This window comes from Heliangelus exortis, chromosome 3 (assembly GCF_036169615.1).
Source record: "Heliangelus exortis chromosome 3, bHelExo1.hap1, whole genome shotgun sequence".
In the NCBI taxonomy this organism is placed as follows: Eukaryota; Metazoa; Chordata; class Aves; order Apodiformes; family Trochilidae; genus Heliangelus; species Heliangelus exortis.
This window is the reverse complement of record NC_092424.1, coordinates 54,457,654-54,473,377: the sequence shown is the minus strand read 5'-3', so window position 1 is coordinate 54,473,377 and position 15,724 is coordinate 54,457,654. Positions and strand designations below refer to the sequence as shown.

Genomic DNA, 15,724 nt, shown 5'->3' with positions numbered 1-15,724 from the left:
AAATCTGCAAGCCTCTGTAATCTTCTCAAGGCTCAGGAAGTCGTTTCCCTCTGGTCACAGGGGCTTTTAATCTGTTCTTCAAAAATCCTCACTCTCCTCCTTGTAGTCATCTCCCTTAGAGATGCACACAGTCTGCACCCTTAAGAACAGCAAGCAGGAACCAAAAAGGATCAGAATGAAAACAGGGGTTGTTAGTACTGGCTGGATCTTAGAAGTATACACTGAAAAAAACCCACATAACAAGACAGACTGAGAAAAAGGAAGGAAGTCCTCTGGAAAATTGAAACTTTTATTCAAATTAAACTCTACTTCTATTACTTGGTAGATTCCTTGACAGGGCCAGATGGGATTCAGTCAGGTAACACATAGATCACTACAGTAAAACATGCTTATTGTGCTCTGCTAGTGTGAGTTAAATGTATTGCAACTGAACACCCAAGTAAACTTAAAAATACAATTAGTCTTTTCACATCTTTCCAAGAAAGGCATTCTGGGTTGGTATCATCAGCTTATTAAACAACTAGCAAAATACTGAAGGAGAATTAGACTTACTGTATTATTTTGCAGATTGGCTCAGTGTTGGCATTAGTCATTTCAACCATTACTCAATACCATTTGTTTATAACTACTTTTTGGCCAACACTGGCAAAAAAATTGAAATATTTGACTATGTAACTCTAGAATGATAAAGCACTGAAAGCTACTTACTTTTTATATGTGTTGTGAGAGACAAAAACAAGTTTTCCACAGATTTATTAAACCGTTTTGACTGGCTGAGTTCCTGCAAATGGGAGATACCACAAGTAAGAAAACACAAAATCTTTGCTGCTTTAAAATTTCCAAAATCACATATCTACAGACCACAAATGAGATGGTAAGGCTGCAGCCCTTTGCTATGTTGTGAAGACAAATATATCTGCAGACATATGTTGACATGGTTGGAAACTATCACACCAGTGTACAAAACAATCCTTTCAGTTTCATACTCTTTGATAAACAAGTGGAACTCCTTGTAGGGAAATCACATAGCAATTTCACAAATACATCTAATTACATCTCTTATTTGTTGTAATGTATTTAATACTTCAAGTAGGAAAGTCCTATCTATTACAGGTCCTCTTGTGCATCTGAACCATCAAAATCCAGATAAGCACATCTTAGAGTGTCTACAGAATTGCAATGGACTTCAGAACTCAGTCCAAAATGAACTGAAATAGTAATTTAGTACAAGTTCAGAGAGTTCTAAGCCACAATATACAACTCTGTCCACTAGAGGCTGTAATGTAAAAGGCAACCATCAAATTCACTGTTTTTCACTCAATAATGTAAGTAACACACAGACTGATCCCTTAACAAATTACTATTGAATACCATACGATTGTGGGAGCCTTCAGGCTGGAGGGGACCTCAGGAGATCTCAGTCCAGCCTTCCTGTAGCGAGGCACCAAAAAACAGGTGCAGTATTCTTCCCTTAAAGCTTCCCTTAGAAACTGAAAAATAATTGGAAACATCCCTCATGACAGACTCTGACCTTTCCCTCCTACTACCCATGCAGCATACAAAAAATGACAGAGGAACATAAAGCAGCATTCAGATTGCAACATGATGCTACAACAGTTGCTCATTACTGCATTTCTGTGGCTGGCCATTTCATACAGATGGGTGTATATGGATATTTGGCAGATATGTATACTTACCATCACATTGCTTGCTGCTGTGGAACCTGTGAAAGGCGGTGGAGTTGGAGGGACGACAGAAATTTTACTAGAAATTTAAGAGGCAAAAACAGTGCAAAAATTAATATATATTATGCTAATAGATGGATAGGTGAGCCACATTTCTGCACAGTATCTTTATTGTCTTCTTTCCCGCAATGTAAAGATCTGGGTTGAGAACTGGATCTTCAAGAGTTGCAGCACAAGTTTTTTCCCTGTTTATAATAATTGGGACATACTGTCTTCTCAAGATTCATCTGCTCCAGGCAGAGTTATTAATTTAAAACAAACAGGAAGACCTAATTTAGAACAGGCTTCCTAGACTTCTATACGTCTGGCAGTATTTCAGTCTGTGTCCAAAATGTGAAAACACAGTTCCCATGTAAACACTCCATCTCTGTTTCAGAGATTTTTTCAGAAAAATTACCTCCATTTTCAATACTAAAAGGATCCTTCCTTGCCTGAACCCTGAGCTATTAGAGCCACTTCATGCCATTCCAGCCATTTCATCTGTCTTAAACAGTCCAGGTTTGTGAAAAAAAAAAAAAAATCTGTTATCTGACTGAGTCTGATAACAGTATTATTACAGATCCCTAAAGGCAGATGGTGAAGTTGTATTTTCTCTGTTACCACATCTAGAAAAAAAAGTCCTTATGCAGCCCTGGTTAGGATTATATTGAGCTGCCTATAAGTTTCTGTCTTATGCAGCTATGCCTTGATAGATAATTATAAAAAAAATTGAGGCCATCCCTTTGTATCCTATTTTACTTTTTTTTCTTTAAAGGAAGAGGGTTTCTTTTATAAAATACAGTTTAAGTAGGCTGTTATTTCATCATACATCACTGGCAACTGACATACTTCAGTATGGTCATGATTAGGCAACAAGCCAAAGTATTTATTCAGTGTAAAATGGATTTTTTACTTGTTTTAAGTTTCAGTAATCAGACACTCCTTACTGAATAGAGATCCCATCTAATATTTAGTCTAAAGCTATCAAATCAGCAATATCTTTCACTGAGCAAATAATAATTCTATTGCAGGTATTAAATAAGTTTCACCTCTGATGATTCAAAAGTAGTATATAATTTTGAAAGATGATGGTGTAAACAAGCATGCAAAAATACAAGCGGAGATTAGAGAAATACTGCAGATCTCTTCATTTCAAGCAAACAAGAAACTGTAACCCTTAACATAGTACTCTCATTTGCACTTGAGACCATTTCTATGGATGGTTGAGTGATAAAAATGGTATTTTTTTCTATGGTTTTATCATTTGTACTCCAAAGGTATTGAAATTTATTTTCATAAAGAATAAAAAAAAAAATACAAACAGCTATATATATACAATATATTGCCTATACAAATTCTTGGAGTCCTAGGACCATTTGTTCTTTTATGAGCCTTACCTCAGTTTCTGATAAGATTTCAAGAGCTTTGCACCAACTGTTTCATGTCTGCCTGTGCAGGAGAAGAAAAAACAAAAAACCACAACCACTTAAAGGTGATTTAACACCACCAGCAGTTACTAATGCCTGCATACTTTTTAAAATCAGTGCCTTTTCAGGAACTGGCCTTTATTTATAGAAGCTCATTGGCATGCAAGCCAGGAGTGAAGCCCCCACCTGACATACCAGTATACATGCCAAACAACACACCAGACTCTCCCGTACCACAAACTCTATCATGATTTCACCTTCCCCTCTCACAGGTGAGATGTTCAGACCAAGTCTCCACGAATGGTGAGGACACTGATGTAGGGATGCTAAAAGACCCATTTGCTACAGGCTGCAAAGTGCCCATGGCACTGAAGCACACTCCAACCATGAACCTCAAACACCATGGATAGCTTGAAAATGTGTGTGACAGCAGAGACATGGTAATCTCTTGCATCTCATGAAAAATTCCTTTTCCTTTTCCTCCTAGAGACCTGAACAATCATGAAAACACATGACTAGCTCACAAAAATGAGCAAACCCCTTTGCTACAGCCATCTCCTCTGTGGGGAAATAGCAACCACGTCACGTTACTAAGGTGAGCAGCCACATGACTTAAAAAAAAAACCCAAGGAGCAGGGGGTCCATCAGGCATGAACAATGAAGACTCAAAAATATAGTTTCTTCCTGAGTGATCACAAACAGAAAGGAGAGCTAAATGCATGTAAAAAATGACCAACTGAAAATACCTGGGAGTGGCTATAATCACTAATCATTCCTAGTACAGAATTTCTAATATAGAGCCATTCCTAAACACAGTATGTGATGGTGGTAGAAACAGGAATCAACTTATTGAGGTTCAAATATTAATCAGAACTATAGAATTAATGCTCTTTTATTATTATGCTGGTTTATTGCAGCATTAAATGCTTAGATTTTTTACATTTATTAGTCTGCAAAGACAACCTACAACTTTTATGAACATATGATTTTTATTCTTTAGGTAGAAGCTATACAAAATTACTAACACATTGATATCTTTTTTTTTTTTTTTTTTTTTTTTTTACTCTGCAACATGAGAAAACTTCACTGAAACATGTTTTTTGGGTTTTTTTCAGTTGAATGTATTTTACAGGATACTTCACTTGTGCTATGTTTTCAAACCAAAAGAGGGCACTGTTTCTCCAGGCTTGAACGATACATAACCACAACGGCTGCTGTGTTTCGAAGTTTGCCATTTTTTAATCTTCAATTGTATCAGTTGGTCTAATCAAAAGGAACTAACCAAAACATATTTTCCCCTGCACACTTATCTTCTGTATATCCTTAGACTTTGTGACTTCAACAGTATTCCTAATAGAATAACAAAGCAAAATGCTCCCAGTACCCACAAACCTTGGATAATGCAAGGTGAAGAACTCATTCATCTTACTGGAAAGAAGGAGAGTCAGTACCTTGCAATATCAGACTCAGTATCTGAGAACAACATAGCATTTTTCCAGTATCTGTGAGAGACTGTTAAAAATACCAGCTTCAGACTTGCTGAAAGGAGCATGAGGGAAAATTATTAACAATCTTTTTGGTCAACTACCGTGCTTTAGATGATCAGTCAACTAATATATTAAAATCAGGAATTGTGTGAGCTAGAGGGGAAGTCAGTGAAATCTTCCAGATTCTAAATTACTTTAAGAAGACGTGAGGCTCAGCTTCTTAATACATTACCTGCTGTCTGTTGTGAATACTTACTACTGAAAATATGCCTAAATATGTTCCTTCATTTATAAACTTCTTCCTGTTCAAGTTTCCCAAGATATATTTAGATTCCAGTGTTTTCCATCTTACCAGTTATCCTTACATCTACATACAACACAGATATTGGAAGTGAAACTGTGACATTTAGCTACAGTCAGGCACAAAGTGAAATAGTTGCCTATCTGAAGTGGTGCTTCAAGGGAAAAAGGAAGGAAATCGTCTCCACCTCAGTAATCATTGTAGGTAAAAATGATAGACCAACACCCCTTGGTTGGGGGAACACACTCCCCATGGGAGAATCCATCCACATCCACCATAATTTCTTTTAGGGCTTTGTATTTTCGGTTGCACAGAAAAGACTGAACACAAGACACTGACACAGCTGGCTGAAAGTAAAGAAACATTGAGTGTTTAGCTCCCTATTGATTTACAGCTATACATGTTTTTGTTTTGTTTGTTGTTTGTTTCTTAATTCCATTCTTTCATTTCTTTAAGCTTTAGAACTTTCTCAGAGAAAAGAACTGAACTTTTAATTTTGACAAAATGCAAGATCATTTCCTTCCTGAATATATATTTTTAATTTTCTATATTTATGTCATTGTATTTCTTAGAAGCCTTACAAGCTCATTAACTCAAACTGAGACGGCCAGCAATTTTCTTTTTCTCATTACTTATAGAAAATAAATTGTACTTTTAAATGCATTCTGTTAGTTGGTGTTCATGTTTTACTTAGTGCATAGACAGAGGCACTGCACGATAACTTCTGAGAAATCTCTCACCAAGTGGAAGAAACACTAAATTCAGTGGCAGAATATGTTCTGTGTTTCACTTAGGTGAGGATGCCCAAACCATCACAGGACTACACATTACACAGCAGTTTAACATCTGTTCCAGCAATTACCTTCACCTGGGTATTTCTTTGCTCTTTCCTCAAAGAACCATTCACCAGCCTTTACTTTCACATCTCTGAAAAACAAGCAAAAGACATTTGAGTCAACATTTTCCAACCTGTACGTCTTCAAATATTTGAGTGCCATTTAAAAATGCAACAATATTTCTTAATCCTATCATAAAACTAGGATTTCATGACTGATTTTGCAGGAGAGTTCCAAACAAAGGACTCCTCACCCCATATGGTTTTTTTCCCATTTTTCCTATGTAAGACTGCTCATGGAAAGCCATATAGACACTAGCCACTGCTCTAAAGCCTGGGGAGTCCTGGGTCCACTCCAGTCTAAACAACCAACCTGCATAACAGCCCCAGACACTTGTGCTGACACCTGCAGCCGAATCTGAGGAGCAGGGAATGGGTCAATGACAGGGGATATGATCCCAAGAAGGACCTGGGGATGGCTATGGGGCAGCACTGAGCATCACACCTTGATGGTGTGATGGCTTCAAGATCTTCCTGTCTCCATTTTGTGGAGGCTAACATCACTGTGTCATAAACAGGCACCAGGACCACAGCATTAGGAAAGTAATGATTGACAAGTATAAAATGATATCAGACTAAATAGCTCTGTCAAAAGCAGATTTGCAGGAGGTTTGACTCCCGCATTTTGTCGTCTCCAGCTGAACTAGACAAAGTCTACAATCTGGACTCCAATCTGAACAGGGAGCAAAACAAATGCATCAAAATTTTATGTCTGCTCTCTATCAAAAATAGATGGAAATAATCTGCCTATTTTATGTATAAATTGAGAAATAATCTGAGGATTTACAGAACACCTTTTTAATGATATCTTATAATCTCTTCCAAAATATAGAAAATTGCTTCAAACTAGTAGCAGAAATTAATTTAGCTTAAGACCAATACTTACCTTACATTTCACAGGAATTATTTAAATCTCATAGCATCTTTAGAGGGTGTAAAGTGGTGCATTAATCTTGTGTTGGCATAAAGTAAAATTTCAGACAAATCCTCACCCTTTGTACAAGAGATGTATGTCATCCAGCACAGCTGATGAGCCATTTTCAGAACTATCTTTGCCTACATTCTTTGCCATTTTTTACCAAATGTGAAAACACAACTAAATTGATGAACAGAAGGGACTAGAATGGAGTATTTTGATGCAAAACTTGAAAAAAGAAAAAAAGAAAAAAGGTAAAAGAACAATTGCTTCCCATTTCCTGGAAAACAAAACCAACCTTACGTACTTTTAGTAAAAACAACGTCCTCAAAGTAAACAAATTGGGATTTCTGACCACATTTATTTCCTGATAATGTTATTAACACTTTTAAAATTTAGATAGGGCATTACTTCAAATTATTCATCAGTCTAGCTTCGTCCCTCCTGTAGTATGAGGCAACAATATAATTTGTAGGAAATTGTCAAGAAATAAGCTGTATGTTGCTAGAACACAGCACCTTCAGCCACTTGTTATGACGTACTGCTTCAATATTGAGTCAGGGGAAGGAGTTCTGTATAAAGTTCACAAACTAATGATTGTTCCTACACTTTGACATTATTATCTTTGCCACTGACCTACCTTGAGGATCTATTTTGCTGAATACTGGAAGGGAAATCCTGACCTGACCGCATGAATCGCAACATAAAATTCCCATTATTTTCATTGCTACAACTACTTCATCTGACATTTATAATTCCACCAGGGGCTTTGTTTCATTAACTACTTGAAGCAACGGGTACACGACAAAAAGCAGTGCGAATCCACTGGATAACGAGTGCAGAGCAGCAGCAAAATGTCTTACCCATGAGCATAACAAACGGTGCACTTCCAGATGCAGGGGCTGAGGCAGACACGGCACTCAGAGCACACCCGATGGCTGCACCCGTTGCAAACCGCACCTCTGTTCATCAGCATCCCAAGAGATTTCTGACAGCGAGAGCAAGATCTCTCCCGGTATTCGCGGCTCAGGTTTCTCGCCCCTTTCCACCGAAGCTGATGCAGCTGCATTTTCAATTTCCTAATCCGCCAGGTAAGTAAATAACTGAGTAGATAAATAAAATTTAAATAGTCCAAACCCCCCCCCCGCGTAAGTCACAAGCTAATAACCTTGCTGGGCAATATCATTACTAGTGGGAGACAAGGCTCTCAGGTCTGAGCTCCACTGAGCACAGTGTCTGAAGCATTTTTTGCACTGTGTCTGTATATGCAGTCACAACTGGGCATACACAGACATTTCCCAGTATAAAAGGGGTTCTGCTCATGGCAGTTACGCACACTCGGGGCAGGGCACCAAAACTGTACATGCAAGTGGTTATATATGATCATGCATATGATTATGTACAAAACCTGAGACTAAATGGTGTTACTTTTGGGATGTTCTTAATCATATTTATCCAAAAATCAAATCTCCTATCATGAAAAAATAATCGTAACAAATGGGTAATCTGAAAGTTAAATAAAAACCACAGACCAAAATATCAGAACCTCTCCCTTTCATTAACATCCATTACACATACCAATAATCAAGATTTACATTTTTGATAGCTACATCTTTAACAGATTTTCTTTATAACCCTTTACTTACTTTTCACAATGATTTAATATATCCAGTAATACTTCTATAAATATTTGCTGTAAACAGGCTTAAGTTTCTACAACACAAATAACCTATTTTACATGGGGTTGCAATGTGAAAAAACAAGGTATAAGCTGCAAGGAAATCCTTGCTCTATTCCTGAAACAAAGCCAATAAAACTCTGGAGGATTACCCTTTATGTTTCACAACTGAAACATTTGCACAGTGTGAAATAATTAATTAGAATAATTTTCCTAATCAATGACAACTACTGACACTAGCAACAACCACTGAGACAGCGTGGTATGCTTGCTACCCATTGTATATGAGACATGACAGTGATGGATTCAACACAATGAGCCAGTATCCAGTGATTCCTAACTCCAGTTTTGGCACAGCATGTGTCAAATAAGCCAGGAAAAGATCTGAACCAGAGCTCCATAGGCATGCACAGGAATAGAATGAGAATACCATAAAGCCTTCACAGGAAAAATACAGGCAGCAACTGAATTTTCTATGAAGGCTAGAAGTAAAATTCATCAAGTAGATCATTCATTGAGTATTTGCTCATCTTTACCATAGAGGAGTCAATAGTTGTAGTAAATCTAAGAGGCTCTAGATAACCCTTAGGCTTCCCAAAGACCAAAAAGGCATTAGCTAACAAGAAATTTAAAAAAGGATTACAATTGGGAGGGCAGCAAAGAGGAAGAAAAGTACTTCTGAGAAAAAAAGCAACAGAAATACAGGAAGAGGGGAATAGCAGATACCTTATTCTTTCCTCCTCCATTTTTCTCACGGTCTGGTCACGGTACAGAACTTCCAGAACAGCTTCTCGTTCCAGTTCCTTAAGGAAGCTTAGATCAAATTCACCAGCCATTTTCAACAAACTTATCTTAGAGACTCCTGTCCTATGGTTCTACCACATCCAGAATGATTGATACTACTTTATAAAGTACAGTGTTGTCTGAGCGTTGACTGTTTGTGCTCTTACTTGACTGGTGATACGTTTCACTCTGTCATAGCCTTGAAGAGAAAACCAGCTGTGTCTGCTTCCACACAAGTCATCATTTAAGAGTCTCAGCTACCCAGAGAACATGAGCAGTTAGCAAGGTCACAGAAGTCTTGCCATTTTTACATGAAAGAACTTCTTGTCCTTTTTTCTTTTCTTTTGTGTTGTTTTGTAGGTGGTTTTGGTTTTTTTGTTGTTGTTGTTTGGTTTTTTTTTTCTGAGAGGGGTTCCAAAAAAGATGAGAGAGTTCGAAGCCAGGTCCTACATAGGACTGTCACCAGAAACAGGATGGTGTAAAGCAGTGAAGAAATGGCTTCTTTTATTTTGTCTTGTAAATTTGAGATGTCCAGACCTAGAGAAAAAAAAAAATTCATCTTATGATCTCTTCAAGACATTTCAATAGTACTTTAGGACCACATTTTGTTATCCTCAGCCCTTTTATACACTAATTCTGATACAGGAGAGGTATGAAGACTGTCCTATTCTTCAGACAGACTATATTGTCCATTAACACTCAGCTATACAGCTTCACATTTTTTGCACAGCTGAGAATCTGAGCAACTATCTGAACTGCTAGATCTGTATGTTAAAATACTGAGAGCTTTAATTTTTTTTTTTAAACACAACCAGCAAAACTTCAGATATATAGTGACAATGTATTTCTGTTGGTGAAGGGAATTACTTCACGTACAGCTTACCCTAATTAAGGATAATTCCCCCCAAAAAAAAGGAAAGAAAAAAAGCAGGTGATAATTTGTAATCATTATAAATATGCATTCCATTGTTTTATATTTTTTCCCTGAAACCCTTCAACAGATACTGAAAGAATAAAGCGTTTCAAAGAAGCAGAGTTAGCAAAAAAAAATTGGTTTCCTGTGGAAACAAAAGAGACAAAGATAGACATATTTTTTTTCCTTACCAACTGCAATTTCACAGGAAATGACTCAGTTGACACCTAAAAAGCCTGAGCCATTTTGACTGCAATGTCTGTAATTTTCAAAGGTCTGGCATCCTTTCCTGCTTTCATCTTCTACCTCAAGAATATCTCCCAGGATGGATGAATATAACTCCATTCAAGTCAATACAACCCAGAAGAGCAGTCAGTACAAACTCGGGGACCTCTGTCCTGTACAGGATACCAAAGCACCCAGTACAGGGTTAAGTTATGCTTTCTACAAAACCCCTGGGATTTCCACAGGGTACATATCTACAACATTATCAGAAAATCCTGCTGAAGTGAAGCATCAGCTAAATTCATGCCGAAGCTACTAAATTCATGATAGTCATCATAAGGTGGATTCAATAAAACTGCTCTAGTGATCTTAAAGAAAACAAATAAATGTCTTACGGAGCTATTAAGAATGTCCCACTGTAAAGCAGTTATTAAAAAGCAACAGCAGCAGTTAAGCAAGAACAGAAAATATTTCTATTTGATATCTTAAAAAAAACAAAACAAAATAAAACTACCTCCCTTTTTCACAGAAGAGCACAAGCCTGTTTTGGGAACTGGACTTCAGATGACAGCTTAGAGGACAAAAAAAAAATACAGAATCTTATTTGGAGATGCACATCAACTTAAAAAAAAAAGAAAAAAAAAAGGTTTAAGCTATTCAAGCTAGCAAAAATTTAAATGGTGTGAGGGAAGGAATACCCTCGATTGTCCCCTTGTTTCCACTTTCTCTTGCTTGCACCTACACCCTTTGGGAGACACAGGTTCTGCCCTAGCCAGGGCAGAATTCTTCAGAAGGCCATTTGACCTCATCCCATCAGCAACACTGCAAACACCATCAGACAAACTGTCTGTCTGTTGATACACTTCAGGTGCTATTCACAGTAATAAACCCTAAGCACTGAATCCAATGTCAGCAGCATAATGCAACAGGGACTAGGACAGAAAGATTAGCATCATCTTTTGGCACCAAGCAACAGATCAAACCTACTGCAGAGCAAAGGGCCAGGAGCCCTACGTCCTGCACTATCTGCACCATGCAGAGACAAAACGCCTCCATGACGCACTCACTGCTGGGCAAGATCATCACATGCTGCACAGAATAAAGTTTAAAATCCATAGTGTAGCCAGAAGATCTATTAATATTGCACCCAGATATTCCTACAGTTGACTTTTTAAAATTTTTTAATCTTCTTGGAGATTTAACATCAGACGATCCTTGTGTTCTGTTAATTTTTCTTGCAAATTCAGAGATAATTCAAAATCTTACTTTATGATGGGGTAGCTTTAAGATTAAATAAAGTACTATATCCCCTGGAATGGGAGGTAATCCTTGTGCCCCACAGCACACTTAAACTTGTGATCATTTCATCAGGTGTTCAAATTGGACTGAAAAGCTCGCTACCATTGTAAAAGAGGAGCTTTTCTAATACCAAAGTTGTCTGCAGTAGATTAGTTTTTTGGCAGTAATAAAAAAGTGGTGCTTTCAGTAATGACCCTCCTTGACATGAAAAAACAATCTTAAAAACCTTCACAAACACCCTCCTTTCATGTTTATCCATTGAATCCAGCTACCTATCTGTTTTACATGCTCAGCTAACATCAAAACCAAGCATCTCCTATGTAAACCCAAGAGCAACAGCAACCTCTTTAGTAAATACCATGACACTTCTCCCTTTTCAGCACAAAGCTCACACAAAATAATTTGTTCAAGCACTACTTTTAATGCACCTTGCAGACGCATCATCAGCTTTCTATGCCTATCATGTGGAGTCTCAAAGCCATCATAAAGGAGATGGGGTGACCAGCATGGTCACGTATTAGGAAAGGGAGGCATTCACACACACACTGCACTCTCAGAAGACCATGATTTTTCTTTTATATCAGGCTAAAATAGTATGTAGTTATGTAACTGAATATCTGTCAAAAGGCCTACCTAGGACAAGATTAAGTTTGCAAAAAAAATAGCTTTTTAAAAAGTTTTTGAACTCAGAAATGCCTGAGTTAGCAAGGTGCTTTTTCTCAAGGCAATTTTGCATGTCTAAGCAAAATAATGACAATTAGCTAAGTATAAATAAACTGATCTTCTAAAGTCACAGCCTTGATTGACTTGAGATAATTTAATTACTTCACCATTAACCCAGAACAGGTGTGGAATACATCAGTAGCTAGAACACAGACTAAAGAGGTTTAGAGTAAAAATGATCACAGAAGGTAATGGAATTTATGGCTATTTTCTGTTCTGTAGTGTGAAATCACATAAAAATATTCTTAGTTAAGAAAATTTAAAGCATTATTTTATACTACCTGGCTGCAATGGTTTAATTTTCACATCCTTGCATAAACACATGCAATTTATTCATACATTTTCTGATAATGTTTTACTGAGTTATGTCTTGTGATTTTAATAACATTCCACCACTGCATTTACAGAAAAAAAAACAAACAAACAACAAATAAGCAACAACAAACAATCAAAAAACCCAAACCAACCAACCAACAAAAAGAAATATTTTTTTCAGTTCCAGTTGCGGTCTTTCCATGAAATTTTTTCAGTCTAAACACCATTCCAGTAAGTACAAATGCATCCTCCTGCACAATGTCATATAGAGCACTCTAAAAATATGTCCTTACCTTTTCAGCAGCTGCCAAAGAAAGATGCATGGAAATAAACTGCTTTTAAGAGATGAGTAGCACTTTTATTATTTATTTATCTTTCCTTAACCTCATCTGGTGGCTGTTCACCACCCTCTTTCCTTCCTTTGGGCACTGAAATTAGACTGACTTATGTACAGAGGAACATCCCCAAAACAGATAAAAGCAAATACACTCAAGGAAGAGCTCTGCTGTAACAACAGCTTTTGCCAAGTCTCTGGTTTTGTTACTATCAACAGTGACAAGCAATCGAAGATAAGTTATTCATTCTTAATTTTAGGATTAAAACCTTTTAATATTTAGCATTAAAAAGAGACTCAGCACAAGAGACTGTAAAAGCCAAGTGATATCATCAAAATATGCTCAGTCTTCAAGCCACATTCAGGAAGAGAAGTGGCTTTGAGTTCTACAGCATTTCTTCTTCTGTTACTATAGATGTGAGAATGATACTAACCTCAATGTCCCCAGGACTCACACAGAAAACTCTGCTTGTGTCATAAACAGTTCTATCCTGGAAGCAAAAGTTTTCTCTTCAGGTCTGAATGAGAAAGAAACCAGCACAGAAAAAGAAAATCTTTTATCCATCTGCAAAAAGAAAATTATTTTGCCTCAACTGGAAATCTGGTCTCAGATAATGGTTAAAAGTTAAAATATTTTTTGGGTCAGATACCCGAGTTCAGTCTATTGCAGAACCATGAGTGAGAATGAAGTTCAAAATTGCACTGAAGTTATTTTCAAGTCTAGAAATGAAGAGAGGCTGTTCTCGCAGGCTGATCTTTCTTCTTCCTGTCTCTACCAGATGAGCTGTATGTACAATGCAGAAGCTCTTCTCCAAGTGTTTTAAGAAATATTATTTTTAGGTAAAATTAAACAAAGCACTGCAATTCTGTTTACAGGGCTAAACTAATCAGCCTGAAGTTTTCAAACCCAATGAAGTTAAATAGGTTCAAACACTTCCACCTGTGTATGTCAAGTTTAATCACCTTCTTCAACTGCATCACTGCAAAGAAAGCAGCTGTTAGTGAGGCACAGGATTAATGCAGCAAAGAGCATTTGGATGGTTTGGGCTTTTAACTAAATGAAAGCCCAGGAATAAGCTGAGGATTGTAACTACCCACAACAACAGATTTACAGTATCACAGAACCAGACTGAGGAACATTAGCCTTACTGCCAGTTTTCCCCTAATATTCAACCAAAGCCCTCATTGTCACACTCTTACCTCACCGTATTTTTCCCTCTCACCCACAAACGCGTGAAACTGCTGCAATGTTTTACACACACTAGAAAAATATAACGAAGTTACAGCATTTTCTACTTCTCTTTGAACAAACACCATTTGTTCAGGCTTGCCCCAGGCGTTTGGTGTCTGCTGGGTGGGAGGTGTGCACGAAGGGCTCAGAGAGGGGCCAAGGGCCAAGCCCAGCAGCCAGCCAGAGCCCTGCTGTGCCCTGCCCACAGGGTGCCCTCACAGCCCACAAGGTACCTCACCAGTCAGGGTCTCCTTCTTTCTTCAGGAGAAGCAGGAAGCAGTGCCAGACATTCGGCTGGGGACGAGGCTGGAACATAGGGCTGAAGTCTTCCTCAGAGACAATCCTGGGGCAGAGAGCACAGGGAGGAGGCCACAGCTGGGTCGGGTCAGGGCAGCTGGGGTCTGCCTGCACTCGGAGGCTGCTGTATGGAACTCACTCATGGCCTTCTTGAAATACAACGCCTGAAACCAGTCACAGGATGGATCCTGAGACCTCTCACTGTGCAGAATACACTAGGAATGCAGCTCCCCATGTCCCATGAGCTATGTGTCCATTTGCATGTCCCAGTATGGCATCTCCTTCTTTAAAAACAGCCTCACATGACAGACTCAGATCAATGGTACCTAAGCTACTCCCTTACTCTCATGTCTGTGGGATTGCTATCAAGTGGGTTGGTCATGCCCTGTCTCTATTTACAGAGCTGGATATTCCTGCCTCAGCGTAGGCCTTTGCTCTTGCCCCAAGTAATTTATTTTCTCCTTTGTTCAGACTATTTCTGCAGTTCATCCAAGCCACTCTGAACCTGAATAGACTTTTCTACTGCTTACCTCATCTCTGAGGTTGGATCATCAATAACTTGGGCAATCATTAAACACAGCACGCATGCATTAAATCCATAAACTGTTAAAAGCGTGCCCTTTAATTTCATTGTCCAAATTCTGATTCTGGATGCTGAAAATAACAGCGTCTGCTTAGAACTGTAAGAATACATGCTCTTCATGTCTTTCCATCTTTTTTTTTTTCAGTCCCTAGGCACACATGACCCACTCAAGCCTTTATTTCAAGCTGTTTCCCACCGACCACAAACGTCAAGCTATTTGTATGAAAAACACAACCGCGACGACCAACCCACACCCTCTCAGCCCCACGCTTCGGGGCGCTCGACAAAACCATGACGGTTCCGCCCCTCCCTCCCCGCCGACTCCGCGCCGTTGCTATGGAAACGGCGCCATCTTGGACGGCACTGGGGATGCGGCGCCGCCTGGCGGCGGCTGAGCCAGCGAGAGCGGCCCTCCCGGTTGCTAGGAGACGCGGAGAGCCCATGGCCGGAAGTATGGAGGCAATGGGGCGGTGGTGGTGCGGATGTGCGCATGCGCAGGGCCGTAACGCAAGCTCCGCAACGCAAGTTGCGCAAGCGCCTCGGGCAACCGAAGCCGGTGCGGGCGGGGCCGCGCGCTGGCGGTGGCGCATGCG

At 38.8% G+C, this 15,724-nt stretch overlaps 1 protein-coding gene across 2 annotated transcripts in view; it reads right to left on the bottom strand.

Moving 5' to 3' along the window:
• Positions 1-9,556, bottom strand: part of SYTL3 (synaptotagmin like 3) — a 28,813-nt gene extending 19,257 nt beyond the window's left edge. Inside the window, exons 1-6 of one of the 2 annotated variants that reach the window (XM_071740656.1) lie at positions 9,155-9,556; positions 7,614-7,829; positions 5,802-5,866; positions 3,122-3,173; positions 1,698-1,764; positions 709-781 (exon numbers count right to left, since the gene is read on the bottom strand). In XM_071740656.1, coding sequence (XP_071596757.1) covers positions 709-781; positions 1,698-1,764; positions 3,122-3,173; positions 5,802-5,866; positions 7,614-7,829; positions 9,155-9,264 — 583 coding nt within the window. In that variant the 5' untranslated portion in view covers positions 9,265-9,556. The remainder of the gene's footprint in view (positions 1-708; positions 782-1,697; positions 1,765-3,121; positions 3,174-5,801; positions 5,867-7,613; positions 7,830-9,154) is intronic. The other variant, XM_071740657.1, reaches the window with a different exon arrangement.
• Positions 9,557-15,724: the final 6,168 nt, after the last annotated feature.